The sequence below is a fragment of the Pinus tabuliformis genome, chromosome 5_2 (assembly GCF_031772625.1).
Source record: "Pinus tabuliformis cultivar Carrire ecotype Pingquan chromosome 5_2, CPIR1, whole genome shotgun sequence".
Lineage (NCBI taxonomy): Eukaryota > Viridiplantae > Streptophyta > Pinopsida > Pinales > Pinaceae > Pinus > Pinus tabuliformis.
In genome coordinates this window covers 431,714,106-431,741,692 of record NC_142306.1, presented here as the reverse complement: position 1 = coordinate 431,741,692, position 27,587 = coordinate 431,714,106, and the positions used below count along the sequence as shown (strand labels likewise).

The 27,587-nt window shown below is 33.0% G+C and overlaps 1 protein-coding gene across 1 annotated transcript; it reads right to left on the bottom strand.

Annotated features, from left to right (window-relative positions):
* Window positions 1–10,302: 10,302 nt before the first annotated feature.
* Window positions 10,303–26,322, bottom strand: LOC149159479 (putative pectate lyase 18). The gene is made up of 5 exons (XM_089434327.1): window positions 26,266–26,322; window positions 26,102–26,184; window positions 10,988–11,627; window positions 10,784–10,887; window positions 10,303–10,663 (listed from the first exon to the last, which is right to left on the bottom strand). Exons 1-5 carry the CDS (start codon window positions 26,320–26,322, stop codon window positions 10,303–10,305), a joined length of 1,245 nt encoding a protein of 414 aa, XP_089290453.1.
* Window positions 26,323–27,587: the final 1,265 nt, after the last annotated feature.

The window sequence follows — 27,587 nt, the reverse complement described above, 5'->3', positions numbered from 1 at the left end:
TTGAACTTAGTGTTGTAGATTATGTAATATTAGATAACCATATTTCCAGCCAAAATGTAAATCTTGACCTATTAAATGACCATGATCTTGACTTCCATGATATTGACTCTCATAATAGACCTTTAACCTTAACTTCAAACTTTTCCATGCAAAACAAGCACATGCATGACAATTGAGAGAGTCAAAGGAACCTACTTTTGGACAGAGCAAAAATTGTTAGCTTCTTAAAGTATTTAAATAGGGATTTACACCTCTTAACGTATAACGATAACATTGAAAAACCTCTATGACAATTTCACAATGACCATTAACAAGTTCTCTAGGAAGGTGTCATATAGAACGAATAATAGAACTGCCAATCTTTGGTATGATAATGATAGCAAAATTTCTAGAAAAACTATTAGAGATGCTCCTAACAAAACCTTAAAGCTTGATAATATAAATACCTAGAAAGCCTCCATGATAATTTCACAATGACCATTAACAAGTTCTCTAGCAATCAATGTGTCATATAAAAAGAATAATAGAACTACCAATCTTTGGTATGATAATGATTTCAAAATTGTTAGAAAAACTATTAGAGATTCTCCTAATGAGACCTTAAAGCTTGATAATATAAATACCTAGAAATTGTGTATTAAAAGAAAGAAAATATATCTTACAAATAAAAAGAAAGAGAAACTACTACACCTATTTGAGTTTGATCCTAAAAAGTTTTAGAGGAAATTTTTCATTCCTAAGTCTAAAGAAAATTTTTTGATTCCTTTGAAGAACTAGAATATTTACCTTTAAAAAGTCAATGGATCCCCTAACACCATGGTCACGATTTTGAATTCCTTATAGAGAATCATATATTTTCTTTGGAGGATATCGAGTTTGGGGTTAAGAAACTTGCTAGTGAGAAAGCTAAGAACGTTGAAGGATACAAAGTTGAAATTATTGAAACGGGAGAATATTTCCTCATCTTGGACATACACAACCACTTTAGTTTCGTAGTGAACCAATTCTTCCCTATCACTTGGATATAGAGCCTTATTGCTTCTATATTTGAAAGCGAGGATAAAATAATTCCTTCTAATTACAAGACCTTGATGTTTAGCCATATTTTAGCCAAACTATATGTGCTTATTTTTGAGAAAGAAGATTAGTCTTTGGCTTGAAAACAATGGTAAAAGAGCTAACGGCCAAGTTGGGTGTAAGAGATATCATTCAACCATGGAACATCTTGTTACTCTTAGGATAATTGGAGAGGAATGCTTCAATAACAAAATTTGTCTCTTTTGTGGTTTTGTTTACTTTAGAAAAGCTTTTGGCACTATTCCTAGAAAAGAGTCATGGAAGAGGCTAGAAGAGGTAATGGTTCCTATCGAGTTCAAATATTTTATGGCAAGGCTATATGAGAATTATATTGCAAAGTTTATGGCCACTCAGGGTTGTTCGGAGGAAATTATATGAAATATTGGATTCAGGTATGTTTTTCCCATATCCCTTACCATTTTTGGCATATACATGTATAAATTCTAAAAGATTTTGGAATATGTAGGTTGGGTTGGCCCCAAAGTCACTTGTATGACCATAACACTTTTCCTTTACATTGATTATATTGTTATTTTTCCTAGGAACTATTATGATCTTGGGAAGAAACTCAAAAGCCTCCAAGATTTCTACTTCAAATGGATATGACTACAAATACCAACAAAACCAAAGTCATAATATCCACAAATATGACCTATGATATTTTCATTCATGAAAACAACTCCTTGCAAGAATTTCGTTCATGCAAATATCTGGGAAATGACATCCATCATAAGCACAATTGGAAATATAACATTGCGAAAAGGATAAATGGAGGCTAGAAATTTTATTATTGGTTGAAAATGATTGTAAGTTGGTAGATTTTTAGATTTCGTATAAAAAATATCCTCTTTGAGACTCTTGTAACTCCTGTTGTTTTATAGGGGTGTGGGGTTTGGGGTTGAAATATATCTAGAGATTCATGGAAGAAGATTGAAACAATCAAAAAGTAGTTTATTGCCTAAAACCTCAAGAATACAAGACTCTCTACCCCGTCCTCCTAATTCAAGAAAGACATTCCCACATAAAAAGCTTGGTTATGACTAGTTTTCATATGTATAAGAAGTCATATAACATGGAGGGCAAGAGGTTTCCCAATATTCCTTCCAACTCTACTCAAAATTCCCTCCTCGAAGTCAAGAAAGGGTGGCATAAGGATCACGAGTATTGGCTATATCATTGAGGAATAAAGGAGGAGATCATGTTTCACAATTTGGATAATACTAAAAATAATATTACTTCCAAATTTAAGGAGAAATTAAAGAAGGATATCATATTTGACAATTTGGATAATAATCAAAATATTATTACTTCCAAACTCAAGGAGAAATTTTGGGAAAATAAAGAGGTGGAGGGGAAAAAATACGATGTTATAAGGAGGTGATTAACCCCAATCTCAAAAACCAAAATTATCTCTCTGCCTTGACTAGTGCTAAGAAGAAAATGAACAGTGTCAATATTAGAACTAATTATCATGAGGTTAAGAGTGAAACTAGGTATTGATTGATTTCCAAAATTCCATAAGATGAAAGAGTTTATCACCTCTGCTATCCTCAGAGGGTTGAAGAGGGAAATCACTTTCTATTAGATTTTGCATCTTATACCCATATTATATCTAATATTGAAAATATTTGTAATTATATAGACCTTTTTAACCTTTTAACTCAGTAAAATGATGGTGATCTAAGAGTTCTCATGGAATTATATTTTCTTTTGTGGAAGTCAATTTTAGGTGAGTTATGGATTTCACGGAGACACACTTTGCTTTGGCATGCTAGAAATTCTTTTTGGTTTGTTGGTGCAAAGAGGAACTTTGTTTCTTTTTTTTGAACTTCATTTTCTCTCCACTTAATGTATTTCAGCTATGAAAACAATGTAGATAAGTACTTATAGACTTGCTCTCATTTTGTCTTGTTTGTTTCCACTGTGGAAATGATAACTATGCTAGATGTAATGGAGTGAGAATTTTTCTCTCTTGCTTTGTTGTACTCGGGATTTTTGGTTGTTATGTTTTACTGGATGGATCTAAATGTCAAGATCTATAGTAACTTTTTTTCAGATGAAATATAAGTAATTCAATTTACCAAAAAAAAAAAGTGGAAATGAGAACTAAAAGGAGAGGGATACTATTTTGAAAATAATAAAAATGTTTGAGGGTGCTTGAATTCCAAGATAGTGGGCAAGAAGTTTAGTTAACTTTGAGTTTTTTTGTTTGATGAGAGAATGCTTTTATTCCAAGTGATTTATTTCATAAGGGCCAACATCTTTAGTGTGAAACTATATGCAATTCCATATCCCAAAAACTCATGTGATATGCATAGCTAAGCAACACATCAATTTTTAGTTTCTAGTTTAAATTCTATTTAATTTCATTATTGTTTTAAATTGCCTTAAATGAAAATAGTGGGTTTTGAACTTCCATGGATGACATACACTTGTCATGAATTCTAGTTATTTTTAATTACATATATGTGTCCAAACCAACACCTACATTCATGTAATTCACAATTTAATCTACATATAATAAGATTAAAAATGTTGTTCTTTCAAAAAAATGCAAAATGATATAGGAAGTGGTAGAACGAAAAAAATAAATAAATTAATATTCACCTTGTCTTTTGATGCTCAGTACCGTCACCAAAATGGTTTCTTATACCCACATAATTCTATCATCATGGAAATTGTCAGTTTGACCCAACATTAACACCTACAGTAGGAAAAAAACATACCAACCTAAATATCTTATCATTGTCAATCTATAAGAGAATGAATAAAGTAGTGTGAATTGTAGTGAATTTATTAGTTAACACATGGTCTATGATTGAATATTGAAGTTCGCCTTGTTGTAGTGAGTGAAATAACTGTTAAAAATGGGAATAAACATGGGTTAATTAATTATTTCAATGAGACCATCTTCATAGTTAGACATGGAGCAATGGTCCACCCATATTTTCCTCCATGTGAAGATTGAAGAGATATGTTTACTATAATGTTTGTTACATGCTTATAGGTTTGAATGTGCATGGCAAGAATGATTTTGTCTATAACATTTTTATTATCATTATACACAAGCTCTTAGAAATACAGATGATGGTTTCTCATTCATAGATTGTTTTGAAACTATAAATTATTAACTCTTACTTTAGTTAGATAACCATGTCATTATAGAAGATGGCCTAGAGTGGCACCATTTGAATCACACCTTCTCACACCCCACTATCACCTTACTAAGGGACATTAGGAATCAACTTTTACTTTATTACCACATTTTTCTAGGAAGTCAACTTAACTCAATAATACATGAATGTGGCTTGAAAATGGACTAAACAAGAGGGTAAACCAAGTATATAGGTTGATGGTATAGAAGGGTTGATTGTGTAGTTGAGTAAATCAACTAATAGATATAGTACATTAGAGTAACACATATGCCAACCCACGGGTGTAGACTCTTGTCGAATTCAACCTTTTATCAGTCTAATTTTGTATTTACTATCGATTCAATTTTTAATTTTTAACATGGCTCGCAAAACTTTGGATTCCAATGCTAATCATGCCATTAGTATCTAATTCCTATTAGCATCATTTTAAATACTTAGTGACATATTGAGGGTGAATTACTAACTAAATTATTCTGTTCTAGTTCCCCTATCTCATGATTTTAATTTATTATGAGTGTGCCATCATGAATTCACTAATCTAGGAACAAGTGAGAATATTTAAAAAGATGCGCATGTTCATAATGTTATTGATTTAGTACTCCCCAGATCACCTCACATACATGTCAATTTGGATTTTAAAGAACATGTGCACAATTTCAATTGCTTGTGAATGCTTTCAAGAATGTGTATGCATTCAAAAAGCATGAGTTAGGCTTCAACAATGCATGGGAAATCTATAAAAAAAAGACGCTTTCAAGAATGAGTGTGTATTTTCAAAACATGTATGTTCTTTTATGTCTAGAATCATTAAGATGTATGGAGCGAGGGAGGGAGACAGGGGTAGAGTTGGGGTTTGGTTGTTAAAAAAGGAATAAGGAAGGGGTGGAGGGATAGATATGGAAATGAAGGGAGTGGAGTGAGGGTGGAGAGACAAAAGATGATAAGGACTGGGAGACATGAGAACAATGCTATAAATGGATAAAGAGGAAGTTAATGAGTGAGAGGAATGAATAAAAGGGAGATAGAGTCACGAGGTAGAGAAAGAGAAGTAAGAAGAGGGAGACTTAGAGAGGGAAAGGTGGGTGATAGGGGGCATTGGGGAAGGGAGTTAGAGAGAGAGAGTATGGAGGAGAGAAGAACAAGGAAAGAAAGAGAGTGAGCGTGTGTGTGTGTGTGTGTGTGTGTGTGTGTGTGAGAGAGAGAGAGAGAGAGAGAGAGAGAGAGAGAGAGAATTGTGGGAGATAAAGCGGGGAGAGAGAGAGGGAGAGATGGGAGTATGTACACAATGGCTAATATATATGTTTTAATAATTTCATGATATTTTTTTTATAAATGATCACATTATGAGAGTATCAAAATTGTATGTTGATAAAGTTAATATCATTATTTTAGTATTTTAATGTCTTTTTTTTCACTATAATTTACAACAATAAATAACTGGATTTTAGATTTTTTAATTACATGACTTTATTGATTGATGTGCTTTGGCTAGATTGATGTTTGGTACTCTTCAGGATTACTGTAATCTAAAATTTCATCATGCCATGAATATATATGAATCCTGAACATATCAACAGTTATATAAGGTTGTTGGATAGTTTTAACGGGTGTTTGAATGATTGAGTTGATTTGACATTGTATATATATGATTTGTACTATTAAGGTAACCTACTTCTACAAATCTATTAATGACCTCAAGTAGATATGAAGAACCACATGGATATGTAATGAAAATGAGATAAGTTACACACCTATATTGTGGATATGGCATTATCCATCAATTTGAATATGATGTTGTGTACATGCTAATATGAATTAAAGCTGGTTGGAAAAATGAGCTATTTGTTATATATATATATATATATATATATATAATTCCTATTTAACCGTAGATATTTTTAATATCTAAATTTGAATAAATAAAAATCAAATTATTATTAAGTTATTATTATTATTATAATAAAAAAGATAGAGTTATGAGTATTATTATATTAAAACTCCTGAATAGATAATATTTTCAAATATATATTAATAATAGAATTTGATTTTTTTTACAGCTATCAAATTTCAAGGTTTTTGGGTTTCCCAAAGGTTTTTGATTTGGTTTTTAACCTTTTAACTCAGTAAAATGATGGTGATCTAAGAGTTCTCATGGAATTATATTTTATTTTGTGGAAATAAATTTTAGGTGAATTATGGATTTCACAGAGACACACTTTGCCTTGGCATGTTAGAAATTCTTTTTGGTTTGTTGGTGCAAAGAGGAACTTTGTTTATTTTTTTGAACTTCATTTTCTCTCCACTTAGTGTATATCAACTATGAAAATGATGTAGATAAGTACTTATAGACTTGGTCTCATCTTGTCTTGTATGTTTCCATTGTGCAAACGATAACTATGCTAGATGTAATGGAGTGAGAATTTTTCTCTCTGGCTTTGTTGTACTCGGGTTTTTGGGTTGTTATGTTTTACTGGATGGATCTAAATGTCAAGATCTATAGTCACTTTTTTTCAAATGAAATATAAGTAAATTCAACTTACCAAAAAAGGGAAAAGTGGAAATGAGAACTAAAAGGAGAGGGATACTATTTTGAAAATAATTAAAATGTTTGAGGGTGCTTGAATTCAATCATGATATTGGGTAAGAAGTTTAGTTAATTTTGAGTTTTTTTATTTGATGAGAGTGTGAAACTATATGCAATTCCATATCCCAAAAAACTCATGTGATATGCATAGCTAAGCACCACATCAATTTTTGGTTTCTAGTTAAATTGTGTTTAATTTCACTATTGTTTTAAATTGGCTTAAATGAAAATAGTGGGTTTTGAACTTCCATGGATACATACACTTGTCATGAATTCTAGTTATTTTTAATTACATATATGTGTCCAAACCAACACCTACATTCATGTAATTCACAATTTAATATACAAATAATAATATTAAAAATGTTGTTCTTTCAAAAAAAAAATGCAAAATGATATATGAAGTGGTAGAATGAAAAAATAATTAATATTCACCTTGTCTTTTGATGCTCAGTACCTTCGCCGAATGGTTTCTTATGCCGACATAATTATATCATCATGGCAATTGTCAGTTTGACCCAACATTAACACCTACAATAGGAAAAAAACATACCAACCTAAATATCTTATCATTATCAATCTATAAGAGAATGAATAAAATAGTATGAATTCCAGTGAATTTATTAGTTAACACATGGTCTGTGATTAAATATTCAAGTTCGCCTTGTTGTAGTGAGTGAAATAATTGTTAAAAATGGGAATAAACATGGGTTAATTATGTCAATGAGACCATCTTCACAGTTATACATGGAGCAATGGTCCACCCATATTTTCCTCCCTGTGAAGGTTGAAGAGATATGTTTACTATAATGTTTGTTACATGCTTATAGGTTTGAATGAGCATGGCAAGAATGATTATGTCTATAACATTTTTGCTATCATTATACACAAGCTCTTAGAAATACAGATGATGGTTTCTCATTCATAGGTTGTTTTGAAACTATAAATTATCAACTCTTACTTTACTTATATAAAGATGTCATTATAGAAGATAGCCTAGAGTGGCTCCATTTGAATCACACCTTCTGACACCCCACTATCACCTAGATAAGGGACATTAGGAATCAACTTTTCCTTTATTACTACTTTTTTTATAGGAAGTCAACTTAAGTCTATAATACATGAATGTGGCTTGAAAATGGACTAAATAAGAGGGTAAACCAAGTGTATAGGTTGATGGTATAGAAGGGTTGATTGTGTAGTTGAGTAAATCAACTAATAGATCTAGTAGATTAGAGTAACACATAGGCCAACCCATGGGTGTAGAATCTTGTCGAATTCAACCTTTTATTAGTCTAATTTTGTATTTACTATCGATTCAATTTTTCATTTTTAACATGGCTGACAAAATATTGGATTCCAATGCTAATCATGCCATTAGTATCTAATTCTTATTAGCATCATTTTAAATACTTAGTGACATATTGAGGGTGAATTACTAACTAAATTATTTTGTTCTAGTTCCCCTATACCATAATTTTAATTTATTATGAGGGTGCCATCATGAATTCACTAATCTAGTAACAAATGAGAATCTTTGAAAAGATGCACATGTTCATAATGTTATCGATTTAGTACTCCCCAGATCGCCTCACATACATGTCAATTTGGATTTTGAAGAACATGTGCACAATTTCAATTGCTTGTGCATGCTTTCAAGAATGTGTATGCATTCAAAAAGCATGAGTTAGGCTTCAACAATGCGTGGGAAATCTATAAAAAAAACACGCTTTCAGGAATGAGTGTTTATTTTCAAAACATGTATGTTCTTTTATGTCTCGAATCTTTAAGATGTATGGAGCAAGGGAGGGAGAGAGGGGTAAAGTTGGGGTTTGGTTGTTAAGGACGGAATAAGGAAGGGGTGAAGGGATGGAGGGATAGATATGGAAATGAAGGGAGTAGAGTGAGGGCGGAGAGACAAAAGATGATAAGGACGGGGAGACATGAGAAGAGTGGTGTAAATGGATAAAGAGGGAGTTAATGAGTGAGAGGAAATGAATAAAAGGGAGATAGAGTCACGAGGTAGAGAAAGAGAATTAAGAAGAAGGAGACTTAGAGAGGGAAAGGTGGGGGATAGGGGGCATTGGGGAAGGGTGTTAGAGGGAGAGTATGGAAGTGAGAAGAACAAGGAAAGAAAGAGAGTGAGCATGTGTGTGTTTGTGTTTGTGTGTGTGTGTGTGTGTGTGCGTGTGTGTGAGAGAGAGAGAGAGAATTGTGGGAGATAAAATGGGAAGAGAGAGAGAGGGAGAGATGGGAGGATGTACATAATAGCTAATATTTATGTTTTAATAATTTCATGATATTTTTTTTTATAAATGATCATATTATGAGAGTATCAATATTGTATGTTCATAAAGTTAATATCATTATTTTAGTATTTTAATGTCTTTTTTCACAATAATTTACAATAATAATTGACTGCATTTTAGATTTTTTAATTACATGACTTTATTGATTGATGTGCTTTGGCTAGATTGATGTTTGGTACTCTTCGGGATTACCGTAATGTAAAATTTCATCATGCCATGAATATATATGAATCCTGAACATATCAACAGTTATATAAGGTTGTTGGATAGTTTTAATGGGTGTTTGAAGGAGTGAGTTGTTTTGACATTGTATATATATGAATTGTACTATTAAGGTAGCCTACTTCTACAAATCTATTAATGACCTCAAGTAGATATGAAGAACCACATGGATATGTAATGAAAATGAGGTAAGTTACACACCTATATTGTGGATAGAGCATTATCCATCAATTTGAATATGATGGTGTGAACATGCTAATATGAGTTAAAGCTGGCTGGAAAATGAACTATTTGTTATATATATATATATATATATATATATATATATATATATATATATATAATTCCTATTTAATCGTAGATATTCTTAAGATATAAATTTGAATAGATAAAAATCAAATTATTATTAAATTATTATTATTATAATAATAAAAAAGATAAGAGTGATGAGTATTATTATATTAAAAGTCTCGAATAGATAATATTTTCAAATATATATTAATAATAGAATTTGATTTTTTACAGCTGTCAAATTTCAAAGTTTTGCGTGTCCCAAAGATTTTTGATGGGGCTAAATCTATTTCCACCATCAAAACCATAATTCAAATACTATTACTGCAAAATTTTTAGAAAAAAAAATTAGCCAAAGACTCAAGACACTTCGCCAGATAATTCGGCACATAATCCTTCTGATTAAGTCCTTCATTGCGGACAAAGTTTAAAATGATTATTTTTAAAATTTACATTTTCATATAAACATGAATCTTTTATACTTGCGAAATTGACAAAGTAATAAATTGCAGATCAATATCAATATGCCGGATAACTTATTATTATAAAAGATAATGTGAAGGATAAGAAGGGCAACATTGAAGAAGACACAGTTTACAAAAGTAAAAGCAATGTTTGCGGCTACTCAAGTTCAGGTGTGATAATTGTGGGTAAGAAGTTGCAGTTAGCAGCGAGTTCCTTTCTTGCACGAGAGCACCCCTGCCTTCCTGGTGATCTCTTCCACAACGGCTGAGCTCTTTGGTCTGCCACTGTATGCGGTTGCATAGGTCGAAAGCACCTGAGATCCTGACGGCGTGAAATATGCACCATTTAGTAGCATATCGTCTTCTGATATCCAGTTCCACTTTTTCCATTCACTTTCTGTGGCGTTTTGCCTCTTGGTTACTTCTTTAGCCAAGGGATTTGCACTTGCCATGAATCTATTGCCCTGACTCAAAATGGTGGGGTTTGAACTTCCACCGATGGCATACATTCCCCACTCAGTGTAATCGTTGTTAAACACATGGAAGTATCCAAATCGGCACCTACATCCATTTAATTCATCATTTAATCTCTAAATAATATAATAACTATTTCATACTTTTCCTTCACAACAAAATGCAAAACAAGACGGGAAATGAATGAAATAGCAAATAATTACTCACCTTGGCATTCGTTGCACGAGACCTTCGCCAAAATGGTTGAGTGCAACCGTTGCCTGCATAACCTTGTCATGATGGTGGTCGTCACTGTGACCCAATAACATCACGTACCATTGGAGAGAAGCAGGCCATTGTCAAGGTAGAAGAGAAGGAATAAAATAGAGTGAATTGCAATTAATGAAGGAATGAGTATGTGAGGTCGCTTACCTTGTTGTGGCGAGTGAAGTAATTGTTTGAAATGGTGATATAGGTGGATGACTTGCTTGCGTCAATGAGGCCATCTTCGCAGTTAGACATAGGGCAATGGTCCACCCAGATGTGCCTCGCTGTCGAGATGGAAATCCCATCGCCATGATTTATTTTTCTATTCAGAGGAAAGGTGTTTACCATAGCGTTTCGTAGACGCTTACACTCATGAATGTTGATGCCATGAATGATGATGTTTGTCACATCTTTTATGGTGATACACGGGCCCTTACCAATGTGAACGTTGGCGCCTCGTCCATCGATTGTTTTGAAGCTGTTAATAACCAGCTCTTCCCTGAGCTGGATGAGCATGTCATTCTGGAAGATGATCCACAGCGGCTCCGTCTGAATCACGGCATGACGCAGTGTGCCATGGGATGGATTCACGGCATCATCACCGGCATCCGTAACGACATAAAACTTGCCGTTCTTGCCTCCGATGGCATCCTTGCCAAATCCAATGCCGCAATCTGCCAGCCGTTTTCTGTTGCGCTCCCAATTGGGGTCGCACCGCCAACAGTCGTCGATGGGATTACCCGTTGCACATGACAACACGGTCAGCTCGTCTTCTTCTGTTGTACTGTTACTAATGCTTCTGCTTCTGTTTGAATATCCCAAAGATTAGGATGCTTGTTTCAATAAACACAAAGAAGATGTAATACTGTTTTGTTCACCACTTTTGTCTGAACATCGGTTTGTAGATGGAATGATGTGATATTTTTCAACTTGGTGTCTATGAGTCCCCATAAGCTTGACCAAAACTTCTCGACAAATCTCGACAAATCGAGAATCTTGATAAAAAATAATAGATTTGGGCAACCCACAATGCACCCATACATTTTTAAAGAACATTTGTGCAGTGTGTTCACTTGTAACCTACTTCTTACAAGGCATCAAAATAAACGTCTTGCAGAAACAATCCACCACAACATAAAGATAATCATGATTTTTTTTGGACATAGGTAACCCTCCTAAAAATTCCATAGAAACACTTTCCACCCCATCTTCAATTATTCATATTCATATTTTTATCCCACAGATATGATTTTTAATTAAATTTGGAATAATTTAAGTTTAAGCTTCCTTAAAAAGGGTTAATATATATGTTTTAATAATGTCATGTTATTTTTGTTAAAATAATGAGATTAGGAGATTATCAATATTGTATGTTGATAAAGTTAATATCATTTTTTAGCAATGTATGTCTCCCTTTTCACTATAATTTAGAATAATCATTGAGTGCATTCTAGATTTGATGATCATCTGACTTTCTTGATTGATGTGCTTTGACTAGATTGATGTTTGGTACTCTTTTGGATTATACACTCTAATAATTTTTCATGTCATGGATATATGTGAATCATGAAAATGTCAAGGGTTACTTAATTTTGTCAAATAGTTTGATTGGGTGTATGAACAAGTAACTTGGTTGATGGTGGATATATATGAATTGTACAATTCGAGTAATATACTTATTCAAATCTAATAATGACCTCTCAAGTGGATATGAAGAACTCCATGGGTATGTAATGCAAAGTGAGTTAAGTTACATGCCTAAGTTGTGGATAGGACATTATCTATGAACTTGAATATGAAGTTATGAACGTGCTAATATGAGTAAGAACTTGTTGGAAGAATGATATATATATATATATATATATATATATATATATATATATATATATATATATATTCTAATTAATCTTATACATGTGTAATTGTTGTAAGAAAAGGTTTATACATGATAAATAAATTTCACATTTCCATGAGGGAAGATCATACCGAGCAACTCACAAAGTATAAGGACCATGTTATACCTGATTGCAATCCTCAAGACCTTAATAACCACCCGCCTCTTATGTGAGTAAATGGAATATATTTAACATAGAAATTTTCCATGTTATATTGATTTTCTCCCTACTATGAAAATGTCTACTTGAAAAGATGACCATAACCTCACTATTGGTACTGATTGTATTGGTATCAATAGTAATGTTGATACATATTCAATATTTTAAGAAATATATCCATTATTTGGATCCCATTCAAAATTACATTATGAATAAATAAATTCATGAAAGTAACCTTCCTACAAGGATAATTACATGGATTTCATGAGTGTGAACATTGGAGTAAAAATGCATTTTATTTCTTTATGTAATTTGAAATGGAAGTTAGATATTAACAATACATATTAGTATATCGCCCCAAGGGTTAGTCCAACTGGTCAAGTCGTGCCTCCCCAAAACGGGAGGTCACAGGGTCGATTCCACCCGAAGCCCTTGGGGTTAGGTCTGTGATGGCCGAGGGGTGTGATCCTAGAGATCAACCCTAGTTATTTCGTGGACGCACGGGTGTACGTGAACCACCCCCCTGACCACGGGTGTACGTGAACCACCCCCCTGACCACGGTTGATTTCGTGGACGCACGGGTGTACGTGAACCACCCCCCTGACCACGGGTGTACGTGAACCACCCCCCTGACCACGGGTGTACGTGAACCACCGGGAAAAAAAAATTACATATTAGTATAAGTTTAATATATTATCTTACATTTTTTAATTTAAAAATAAAACGTTTTTTGAAATAACCAAGAAAAATGATAATGGGAAATTTTAAAAATTTGAAAAATTACAGAGCCAAGTGGATGAATGAATAATAAAGATATTAGTTATTTAATGAAAGGGACAAATGGATGAATGAATAATAAAGATATTAGTTATCTAATGATTAGAAATTTTTTAGACATGTTGAATTTGTACAAACAATGTAAGAAGAGTGAGAGAGAGTGGCTATATAAGACATCTAGATAGTTATTTAAGTATTGAATATTTTATTTAGAAATAAATATTCCATATCTCTTTAATAACTACATAATTTATTAGTAAAATGCTCAGATCATTTGATTATTGTTAATTTGTACACATTCATATAAATTTTATAACTTCAAATAGAAAATTCTAAAGCACTAGCATCAAAAAAAACCTATCTTCACTTTACCTAATAAAAAAATTAATCTCAACAAGAAATTACAACTAATATTCATAAGACCATTAAGTTAAAAAAAACATGGATAAGCCTATTTCAATATCTTTTAAAGCTTTATGTTAACCTTTTGCTAACTTGTAAAAATTCATATAACCTTTATAACTTGGAGGTGGAAACCTCAGTCCATCTTATTGTATTGGATCCTATCTTTAACTATCACATGAGGCAAGCGAACGATACCTAAACTTTGCGATATTCAACAATATTTTGATAAATTTGAGGCGTAAAAGTCAATAGATCGATGCTTCTTGTATTAAGATGCATGCAAAGACACGTGGAAAGCCTGGCCAGCGAACTGCAAGTCGTCAAACGATTATCTGTGATGATGTAATGCTGTGAGATTAGGGATGCGCCTACGTCCAATACTTTCAATTTGAAATCGTCGTGTTCGATGTTTATAGACATTATCAAGAAACGAAAAATATATACGAACCATAGTGTGAACGTAAACCGAGCCGGCAAAGCTAAGGCAACGTTCTAATCTACTGAATATTTCAAACTTAAATTTTTGTTTTTCTTATTTATATTTTAATGAAGGAGTGATCGATATTTAAACGAATTTCTAAAGAACAGAAGACCCTGAAGCGGAAATAAAAAATTATAAAAAATTAAGTTATTTATTTTATGATTTTGTTTTATTATCTTCAATATATAAATTTGATTGAAAATATATAATATATTTTCTCGCAAGGGTAGTTTTAGTGGTGATTAATATTGATTGGTTGAGATTCCAAGTTTAAACTCTCCTCCTATATATATATATATATATATATATATATATATATATATATATATCTTAAAAATAAAGATTAAAAAAATGAGTTTATGGTAGATTTTGTATGGGTTATGATTTGATTATAATTTTTTTTCAGGTTAATCTAAGATATTAGAAACATATAAAAAAATGGATGCTGTAAATCTAAATTGAAAATAGAAAAATAGAAAATAGAAAAATAGATCATTATGGGAATCTTAATTAGGGATTCTTTTGTTGTAAAGTATTGTGTAAACCATGAGATTTGAAGTTCAAGTCCCAGTGGAATACACATGTTGTAAGTGACTTCTTTGTGACTTTTATGAAATAGTTGTATCTTTAGTTGCATAACATTAATAACTAACATATATGAGATAGTATGACATTTTAATTTGTTCCCATTAAATAAATATTTCAAAATCTATTTGATATATAAGTGATTAAATGTGAGAAACTTATTAGGTGTAAAAAAAAACCTTTTGCAACCCAATATGAGAGAAATGTATAACTTCTTAAGTAATTAACATAGAGTTCACACTACATTTTAAAAAGTTATTAATAAAAAATAATTCAATGTCACTCATAAAGAAATATTAAAATGGGACCTTAAATAATGTAACGTAAGGTAAGGTGATTGAAAGTAAGATATTCCTTATTTGGCCTATAGGTGATTTTGGAGATATGTATGCCCTTCAATTTTTTATATGGAGTTCACATATATCATTTGAAAAGATATTAATAACCAAAAAATATGTCAATTAATGTCAATTAGTCACGTACCAAATTTACAAGGATATAAAAAAAAACTCATTGTAGAGTTGACTAAAAAATGTCAACTATAAATAAAATATTTAGATGCCCAACATAAATGAAATAATAGTGTACCAAATTTACAAGTATATAAAAAGAAAAGGTAACACAAAATTTTAAAAATGTGATTATGTCTTTATATTTGTGTTTGAGAGACCCTTGTAATTCATGCAAATCTTAGTATATAGTTTATATATGGCATTTGAAAAACTATTAATAACAAAAAACCATTTCAATGTTAGTGAAGTAGAAAGTAAAATGATATTATTGTTAAAACATTTGAATGTAGTATTATTTACTATAAGGGAGATGTATGATTCCTTTCATGCTTAACATGAGATTGACATGAGAAAATTAAATTATATCTATTTTAACTATAAATATATTGGGAGTTGAAAAATATTAAAATTTGAGGAAATTCTTTCTCCTTTAAGGGTGACAATTCAATGATGTTTTACTCAATATATTGTTAAGATAGATCTATACTCATTATACATATTTATGCATTCACATATACAATTATAAAATGAAAAAATGCACATGCTACACACACCGTGTGTATTTTTGAATACCAAAATGGATTAAACCCTTCAAAATATCCCTTGGACACTTGGATTGTGTACACAACATAACCCAAACCTAGAATTCCAACCCGTCTTTGTTGGATTTTAGACAAAACTTATTGAACAAAATACCTAAAAATGGTGAGAATTATAAATAATTAAAATATTAAAATTTTTTAACCATAAGAATTTACATTTTTTAAGTTATTTTATAAGTAACTTTGTTATATATATATATATATAAAAGACACAAATGAGAAGTGATTTTATTAAATTTGTGCCTAGTCACAAGAAATATGAGGGGAATTCAATGCATTGCCATTTCATTATAGGATCTTTCATTGAGACAATAACTAAACTCATGGGATACATATCCCAATAATCTCCATAGGTATTACAACTGAGACCTTCTTCATGTTTACAACAATATATTCTTAGTATTCTGAGCATAATAGAATGAAAAAATAGTACATTGAGCTATTTGTGGGGCTTTTGGAGTAGATAATTTGCACAGAGTTGGAAACCTGAAGCCAAATTAGAATCTATTTCGCGTTCTCGGTTTTGTTTACTGGATTTCCTATCTGAGAGGGGCTTACATTGCACTTGACAAGAAGGTTTTTCTAGTGTTTTCTCCCATGGATGATTTTGCATGAACTACTCTAATTGCCATAGATAAAAATAACGTAATATTAAAAAATTATCTACATAGCATTCTTTTATTAATTTCTTCATGTTGCTTTTAGGCTAAAATTTCCTCTAATGTTTTCTCAAAATATGGCTTGGACCAAGAGGGATGAGCAATGAAGAGGCTTACTATTATTTTTCCACTAACACTTTTCAATTTCCCTAATCCTCATTAGGGGATTCCGTCATAGGGGTATATTCTTCTTGTCCAGGATCTTGAAGGGCCTTAAAAGAGTTTTTGTTGAAGGAAGGTTTCGGGAATGAATATGTTGCAACATATTTTTTGGGTCTGTAAGCTTGTTATGTTATTTTCATATTTTATTTTATGTTGGTTGGAAGCTCATACCTTTAGAAACAATGGTTGGGGCTTGTTCATATCTTTTCCTAGCGGAATTTTTTGGTGAATTTCCTTTGACAATGAGAAATTATATATTTAAACTAAATATGCTCATAGTCCAATTCTATGATATGGCTCCATTCTCCAAGGTTTGTCTTTAGGGTCAACATAGATGCAAGAACAATAAAATTGTCCTCCTTTTGGTTATTCTTTATATAGACAGTGGCACATATTGTTTCCATTGTGTTTAGTGCATCAAGCCCTAGAGATGAACAAGGAGGTGTGAAAACTGAACCCACACTAGAAATCTAGTGATGTCATAATCTAAATTGAAATCAAGAGTCCATGGAGTGATAAAGAGGCCTATGGAGCCCATGAAATACAAACCTGATATGAAAATAAAATCTCTTTCCTTTTTTTATAGAAACAAGAGGACATGGAATCCCCTTCCAATTTCAATGAAAGTTACTTGTCCTTGAATCTTCAGGAACCATTGTTCTATGATCAAAGTTTCAACAGCTTCTAGATTTTGCCAAAAGCCCATGAAATTTCCAGCCAACATATTTTTTAAGAGAGAGAAGGCTCTCTTGCACAAATATTAAGGAGAGAGATCCACTACAGGGGTCTCAGATAATTTCTTCACAATTTTGATTTTGGGAGGAGAAGTCACTAAGGTTTTTGAGACTATAGCGAGGCTTTGAAAGTTGCTTCCTTATCCATGTCATTGTGAACAGAATGTACAGAAAACATGGATGACAATAAAAACAAGAGAAGCTACGGGTTTAAAGACTCAACAAGCATAATAATCCCTACAATTAAACCATCCAAACAAGCTCGAGCATGCTTTAGGCTTGTAAGAAAACTATCGGTTACTAGGGAAACCCTAGTCTCCTGATAGAGACCTCCATTTAGAACTTAAAAATAATTTTATTTAATATATTTTAAAATACATATTAATATTGAAATAGTTGATTTATGGTATATATTGAATTTGTTGTTGTTGTTGTTGTTATTATTATTATTAATCAAATATCATAAATTAACTTTATATAAATAATTAAATGGTACACATATTAGAAAGTAATCAATTTTTTTACTTTCCCAATTATTTCTTATTTTTTGGGCATTGCAATATTTTATTATAATCAAGCCTAAAATAATTTTTAAATATATAAAGAAAGTTGATAATTTTTTTATTATTTTTTGTAAGCTTGGTAGGACTACGTCTTCATCATGTCCAAGTTCACACCTCGATCGAGGGGATAACACAAGATTTGAACCCAAGACTTTTAATTTGGTGAGACTTCATTCCCACGCCCATAGGCAATTGAGCTATCCCAAGTGCACTAAAGAAAGTTGATAATTACAAAAATAAATTAATGTGGATATTCAAGTAATTTATTGAACTCCTTTGTTGAAATATTTTAAAAAATATAAGAGTTATACATCTTCCTCATACTCAAAACTGAAAATATTTTTTTTTGTTATAAAATTATATTACTTCACATGAACAACTAAATATTTATGCCGTAAGGCATTCCATCTCAAAATAACTCCCCTCCTGTGCCACCTGTACCTTTATTTACCTTTGATTCAAGTGTTAGATGATGGAAGTAACATCTGCCATCCAATTAAAAACGAGTATTAGTCAGTTACGATTCAATTTGTTGTGTGATAGTTACGATATGGGATATTTCTTAAATATCATAATGCAGAGCGCAATCTAGGGTTAATGGCATCCACAAAGAACTAGAGGTTGAGATCCACATTTTTTGCTTTTGGGTAATGGCGAGAGACAACACTTGTGAGAATGGTGTGCAGTTGGAAACGAGGTCTATGGCTTCTTTGGTGGCTTCTTATGGAGAAAACAGATCGGCTCTATGCTGGAATATCTAATTCCTACCTGTCTCTAGTTGTGATTCTTTCTATGTAAGGATTTAGTTCCTATTCTATAGGAGCTGGCAATATCTACTTGTTCCTAGTTTGATGTGTGGTTGAGAGATTTCCTTAACCAACAGATTGTGTGTCCAAGATATTCTACCTATCTTGAGACAACACTTCTTGTATATATATGTAATTGCATTTGAATAATAAAGTAATTGAGATTCTCTAATTTTATCATGGTATAAGAGCCCTGACGGCCTGGCCCCTCATGGGCTTGGCCCGGGCTGAGGAAATAAAGATTTTAGTGTATGTGGTTTGTCCATCAGTTTTTTTAAGCACCTGTTGTTAAGCATGCTGCTGCTCTAGTCTGACATATACAGGACGTTGTAAATTATGTTGCCAATGAAGGCCTGCGGGCGTCTTTTGGAAGGCAGAGTTTTTGACGATTGGTTCCAAAACATAGCATGGATATTTTTAGCGATGGATCAGCGTGAGCATTTCACAACATGGATCGTTTAAGTAGTGGATATCTTCATTTTTTGGTGTGATCAGTTAAAATATTACAACCTCCGGCAATCGATGGTATAGTGAAAGTGGAGGGGAGAAGTGGAGGAGCGTCTCTACACTCAGCTTGTCCAATCTGTGGCTCTTCAGTGGCTCTGTGGATGGATTTTCGCTCTGGAGAGTGTGGCGTAGCTAAAAGAGAAGAGATGTTGGAGCTGTCAATTCTGATTTATTCTAGGTTAAGCATTGAGAAAGGCTTTCATTAGAGACGGTGAGAGATTTTCCAGAACCCATTGAAGAGATAGTATAGTCCAGTTCCCCTGACACATTGACTGTATCAGATCTAAGTCACGGTGAAGGAACTGTTCTTCAATTCCTTACGTGTAAGTTTATCCAAAGATTCATGTGTATTTCTTCATATGTCGAAAATGAGTGCCCTGTCAAAAGAATTAGTGAAATGTGTGGAAATTGTGTCTTTTATTTATGGAAGATCAGAATTTTCCTTGACGCTTGTTGTGAGTCCCACTGTGATGAGGCTGAAAGAAAGCCTGTCAATGTCGTGTTAGAATTTTTTGATTTCTACTCATTGCGCATTTGTGTGGTGCCTACAATTAACTACTGGTGCATATGCTGACAAACAAAATTGCTAGTGATTATATCCATTGAGGAAGGGCGATGTGGGTACAGAGGCCATCGCCATGCCATAGGGCATAATTGTCCAGAAAAGGATCAACATGATGAGGAAGATGAGCTTAACAAAGATGAATTTATTCTCATAGGTTTTGATGTTAAAGAGGCTTTTAGTAATGGAGAGGATTGTGAGGAACGAGGAATGATATGACGAAGAAGAATCTTCATGGTCGAGCCATATTGCAGGTGTAGGAAATTACTTTGAACAATGTGATGACAATCACCGAAATAGAAATGAAGTCGAAGCTGGAGATGCTTCAAAAGACAAAATTCCACTTGAGAAATATAAAAGCCCTCCTGTGACTCCAGTGATTGAAATGCCTTTGCCAGTTGCATAAATTGTCCCTCTATTTCTTATTCTAGAATTGGAGTGATAAAGTTGTCATTGAAAAGTGACTCGTTAGATAAGGTATTCCATCGTTTTTTCTTAGCACATTGATTCAAGTCCTTAAAATTCTCATGTAATTAATGTAAATATGGCTAACAATTAGAAGTTCACAATTAGTTTGGCCCACTATTTTCAAGAGTTTGAATCTATGTTGGAATTGGCCATTCCAACAATAGATAAATTTATTTGCAGGAATGATTAACCATGGGATATGATGAAGACATGACTGTGAAGATGGCATTAGAGGAGATGCATCAAAGATTGGAAGATGATGGACAACTAGGTGAAAGTTTGTGTGAGTTAGTGTGAGTTTTTGGAATAGACTCACTAGCATGTTATTTTAAGAGTCACATTTTATTAAGTAAGCAAGTCTAGGGTGTTTTATAGTGGTCTTTGTAAACTGTGTACCTGGTAACTCCAGAGTTGGAGTGTGAAATGTAAGCCTTGTAAGGCATGTGTATCCCCATATAGTTCATGGTAATCTAAAAACCACTTTGTATTCGTAATATTTGTTTGTGGTAAGCTAGAAACTACATGTAAGAGTGAAGTGGGACAAAGATTCCCATTGGCATGATTTAGGGTTAGCCGAGAAAACCCTCCGCTTGGTTGAGTCGCGTCTTTGGAGTGCCCTAGTGGTAGGTTTGTAGCCTAGAGTGGCTGGAGTGCCCTGTTGGCAGGTTTGTGGCCCATAGTGGCTGGAGAGCCTTCATGGCTATGTTGAGCCTTCATGGCTGAGTTGAGCCTTGGTGGTTGTGTTTAGCCTTGGTGGCTGAGAGCCCTTGGTGGCATGGTCGAGGGTGATCCGTTAAAACCCAGAGCATGGTTATGGGTAATCCAATAAAACCCATGATGATATTGGAGGGGGATTTATAGGTACAAGTACAAGTACAGGTGTGCAGTTATAATGGTTGACAGAACCACGTATGTGAAGGGCATCCTACAAGACTAGCGGTTGCAGCGGTTTGTACCCATGCATTCCGATATATGGTTGTTCCTTTATATGGACATCAACATATTCTTTTTGGTATATTTGACCACAGCTAGATTTTGCACATTGATATGGAGACAGGTACTCACTAAGGGGGAGTGTTGGAATATGTAATTCCTACTTGTCTCTGGGTGTGATTCTTTCTATGTAAGGAGTCAATTCCTATTCTATAGGAGTTGGCTATATGTACATGTTCCTAGTTTGGTGTGTGGTTGAGAGATTTCCTCGACCAACAGATTGTGTGTCCAATATAGTCTACCTAACTTGAGACAACACTTCTTGTATACATGTAATTGCATTTGAATAATAAAGTAATTGAGATTCTCTAATTTTATCACTCTATGTGGTGTGAGTGTCGATGGATCCAAACTCATGACCCACCTCTAAAGTGATGTGGTCAGTGTATACAGTGCTCCAATGGGAATAGGGTTTTGCGGTTTGATAGTTGGAGATGGATTTGTTTGGGGATTGGAAGCCTCGTTTGGACAACCATATCTATTTGTAGATGGGTGTTCCACCTGCGATGCAATCTCTGGTTTCAAGTCATTGAAATGGGAGGGTATCATGTGTGTGGGATTTAGGCAAAAGAACTAGGTATGATAGTTTTTTGGGCGGTTAATAAATCTACCCGTCTGCTTAATGTTTCATTGGGAGCTTTGGTGGGATGGAAATTTCATACATGCACAAGCACCTGCATAGTAAGTCAGTGAACAAATTGGATTGGGTCGGGCGAGTAACGATCCCTGTTCAAGTTTCCTGGGGCTTGAATACCATAGTGCTGAAGAAGTTCCACTTGAGCTTCTTAAGCCATCTATGTGAATTAACTTTGAAAGGGATGGAATTAAAGAAAAAGATTAGATATCTTTGGTAGCTATTCCCACTAATGGATGGTTACTTGTAGTGGCATTCTGTTTTGGTGTGCACTCTAGATTTGAGAAAAATGACAAGAGGCGTCTTTTGAACATCATCCATGAGCTTCCTATGATATTTGAGGTTGTGACTGAAACTGCAAAAAGAGAAAAAAAAAAAAAAAGAGAAACTGAGTGTAACCAATCACAATGGCAATAAAAAATGTGTTCTACCCTTAAAATAAAAAATAAGAAGAGATCACATTATCATGTTTTACCAAAAACTTTGAAAATAAAAGTTACTAAAGTTTTCTAATGAAAAAGTTGAAGTATGCATAAATTCTAAGGTAACAATCACTTCTACTCTCAAACCCCGACATAGAAAAGTTATATTTAATGGTAAATGTGGAAATAAAAGTAATCCAAAATCATACTCCCCAAAAATTCATGGAAGGAAAATTACTCAATAAAGTAAATTTTAATTATGTTTTTTTTTTGTCTTTTTTCCCACAAATTACAAATATTTTTTATAATATTGTAAATTAGTTATTTGTTACCCATTTTTAAAATGCATCTAAATACCAATATAAAAATTTAAATTTGTTATTTGTTAAAGTTTTAATATAATCTAAACCAAAATTTTAAGAAACAAAAACATTATAAAAACTAATTAAATAAACATGAATTAAACAAGATAAATTTATGAATTAAACAAATATTTATCTTGATACTCAATGTAACATCGAAGTGCTTATCAGCCAACTACCTAGTTTTCAGATAAAAATCACAATTTTGGGAAACAACTTTTCACATGAAGAGTAAAATATAGAATCTTGCCATAATATTTTCATTACTCATAATGACCCATTTTGATTGGAATCATGTCAAGTATAAATCTAAGAAAGATATATGAATATTTTTGCTAATTAAAATTTTTAAAATTTAAGAAACATTTCTATCTACAAAATGTTATATTAAATTAGTGTAATTATACTTTTCAATATATGATATATGTAAAATAATTAACATAAAGATAAAACATTACAAACAATACAATTTTTCCATGTTTTATAAAGCATTAAAAAAATACCATCCTTTCATGCCTACTAGAGAAATAGATGAAGTGTAAATGTAAAGGGATATAATTTTAAGGGATAATTTGAATATTTTACAATATCATATCTTAGAGTAATTATACTAGAGATCAATAATATTTATTAAAATTTTGAAAATTTATGAAACATTTTTATCTTTAAAATTTTGCAGAAGATTTTATTTAATTAATATTAAATTAATATAATTACTCTTTTCAATATATGATATATATAAAATAATTAAAATAAAAATAAAACATTATAATCAATACCATCTTTTAATGTCCTATAAAGAATTTAAAAAATTCCATCCTTTCATGCCCACGACAAAATCATTGCGTTTACAGTCCATTCTCATCCAAAGCAGGTGAAGTATAAATCTAAATGGTAATTTGAATATTTTGCAATATCATATTTTAACATTTTTATATTAGATATCAGTAAGATTTATTAAAATTTCTAAAATTTAAGAAACATTTTTACCTTTAAAATTTTCTTGAAAATTTTATTAAATTAATATAATTACACTTTTCAATATAAGTAAAATAATTAACCTAAAAATAAAACATTACAAACAATACCATATTTTCAAGTTCTATAAAGCGTTAAAAAAATACCATCCTTTCATGCCCACTAGAGAATAGTGACGAGAATTTGAAGTCAAAATTACCTAAGTCAACCAAACAATTAATCCTTCGAGAAATAAACATACGGTATCCATGTAACACCCTCTGTTGCAAAAACATTTATTTTCAGGCTGGAAAAGCGAGAATATTATGATATATTTATTTAAAGAATTTAAACAGTTTGTTAAGAAAATTGAATGAAAAAAGTTACATAACTTCTTGGATAGTTACAAACAGCGCCCACCTTTCCTCCCCAAAAGAGGGAAAAGATTGGGGAAAGGGGGGAAACAGAAGGCAGGAGAGGTTGCTGAGATTTTTCCTTCAGCTAGGCATAAGTAACCAGTGGGAAACAAAACTATGGCTAACAGTCGAATTGGTATGTGACCTGAGGATGGACAATAGTCCTAAAACCCAATATACCAAATTGTGTACGCCTAGTAACTGTCAGGAGCAGGAAGTGCTCGGAGGGGGATGCTGGACATAACTGCCAGGTCCATGGTTTGGTGGTGAGACCTTCCAGAAAAACAGAAAGTATTTATACAACTCTAAAATAATCATAAGCAGATAAGTGACCAACTCTGGGCTTATTATTTAATTCCTAGAAAGGCATTATTTTCAAGGAGGAACAAAAAATCATTGTTATAGCTAAAAATTTAAGTATATTCTGTTGTATTAAGAATGGAAAAGTAGTAATTATATTCTATATTTTATTAGGATTATGATCTCTTGGTTGAGATAACGCAATGATACAATCTATTAAACAGATGACCAAAAAATATTTATACTGTTTATTCATAGGAACATAAGATAAACAACACACTACTATCTCAAGCAATGATAGAGAAAACAATGTCAAAATTCCTGCAAGATAATTCATTCTCATAGAAAATTTGAAATTATAGCAATAAAAATAAGTTTAAGAATCACAAGAAACAACAACTATCTGAGAATAGAACCATAAATCATATTAATGTAATGAATAAATCGGATGGAACCCTATCGCTACAATTAAACAACATTGGAATCATTTCAACATATGAAGGGTGACAATCTGTCCAAAGCTATCGAACTTTTCCTCCATTTAATCTTCATTCAAAATGTTGAATACATATAAAATCATGAAAGACTAGTTATGGTTTGTTTTGGATCTCTGTCCAACCTAGAAGGAAGGACTGAAAGCCAACTGACCTCGTATCAGCAGAGACTACATGAAACCATTGAAACAATAAACTTCAAATAGACAGAGAAACAATATCACGAGTACAACATTATAATTTATAAACCATTCGAGTCATAAATATAAATAGACAGTGAGGATATCGCGCAGCCAAGTTGAGAACCCATAAACAACCAGAAAAGCAAATAGCCAAGCTTTGCATCAAGGCAACCCTCTTAAGGGAAGCTAAAAACTATTTATGCAACGAAGGTTTTGCTGAGATGATCTTAAAGCCAACAAACCCTCTCATCTGATAAATTATAAAAACCCTTAAATACTCTCAACAGTAGACAAAACAAACGAAGTAAATTCCCTTTTTCAATGTCGTCAGAGGGTTTCATGGCAGACCAACCTGAAGACACAGAAGATGAGTATGTTGTTAGGGTGCCTTCCACATCTACACTTCAAGAAAGACACTGGACAAAGGGTTTACCTACAAGGGTAAACCAGAGGATTAAACCTTGGATTTCATGAATAATTTTTTAACCAGATATAAGACCAAAAACATTTTAGGTTTCCTTCTTACCTGACAAAGAGTCGCCTCAGGTGAGGGAGAGCCGAAGACTTGTAGTCACCATCAGATAGTTAGCCGTCTCTAAAATAAAAACAAAAAAGGAAATAAATAATTTCTCAGTGCAAACCTGAAGCCCTTGCCTCGAAGGAAAGACCTTTCTCGTGCTTTGCGATTCGGCTGGAGGAATGAGGTAGCACTTGAAGAGAACACCTGCAACATAAGTAACCTTTAGTAGTTTTCCTTCTAAGTGAGGAAATTAAACTGAGTTCAACATGTAGCAGAAACCCTTACAATCTTACCTAAGAGCTCGCCTGAGGACGACGAAACGTGGATGTCTGGTGCCGACATGGAGCCCCCTATCAACCGTGAAAATATACACAAAACCACCATATATTCCCTACCAACCTTAACAGAGTTGCAAAGCCACAATACTCGGGAAATTCCGCACCCAAATGAGAAATGGGCGATTTTGACAGATGGAGGAGATGCTTAGGTTTAGCAGGAAGTGTTGGACTTGTCGAATCCATCCACCATGGATCTTAGGGTGGAAAAGCCTTTCCATTAATGCCCTGGACCTCTTGCAGCAGGTCGGGATATCAAAATTAAAGCCGAACCTCAAGTGGCAGCGCCACATCATAATATTTTGTTCGGGTGGTGTAATTTCCATGGTCTTTGAGCAAGCGCCTGGTGGGGTAGATCCAACAACTTGTGTAGTTTCACCAGACAACCATAAATTAACACTTTAATAACCCTTTCCAATCAAGCTGAATCTTTTCAAATATATCAATGGACATTATAGTTAAATAAATGCAAGAGATTAGGATAATATTCAGTAATACTTTAAGTTACAGTTCAATAAAAAATAAAAAAATCATATTGTATAGTGATGAGTGTTACAAATGGTATCACAGCCCATGCTCGCACACTGAGACTTATGGGAGAGATATTACACATTTAATTAAAATTACAAAATACTTATATCTATGCCTATGTGAACACAGGGGTAGAAGACAAAACCAACAAACAGAAATACCGAGGACATTGAGATTATCAAACTAGCGGGAAGTGCCTTACGTTGAGGCCAATCCAGATATATGGATAAAGTTGGGAGAAGAATCCTGGAAAGCCAACGCTGCCCTACTTGAAACTGTGCAACAGTTACATACTGGAATGATGAATTTGAGGACAGATAATGAACAACTGAGGCAGGAGAAGGAAAAGATTCTCAAAAGTCTATCCAACCGACAAAATCAATGAGGACCAAACCCCAGTACAGAGGATAGAGAGAAGTCCCCAACAATCCACCATGGTGAGGAAAATGCAGAATCAGCAGAGGGACATAAGGAGGATGAAGAGTGGCGTTTGGATAATGTTTCTGACCAAATAAATACAAAATACAGAAGATCTAATTACAGGGTGAATTAAAAAAATAAACCGCCACTTTTCGAAGGAGAATCTGAAGAGGTCGTTGAAGCATGTCTGATTGACATGGGTAAATATTTTCAGATTTATGAATATACTGACAAACTTAAAGCACAATTGGAAGTTTACCAATTAAGGGGAAAGGCCATGCTCTGGTGGGAAGAAATTAAAATTGTGAGAAAGATTGACGA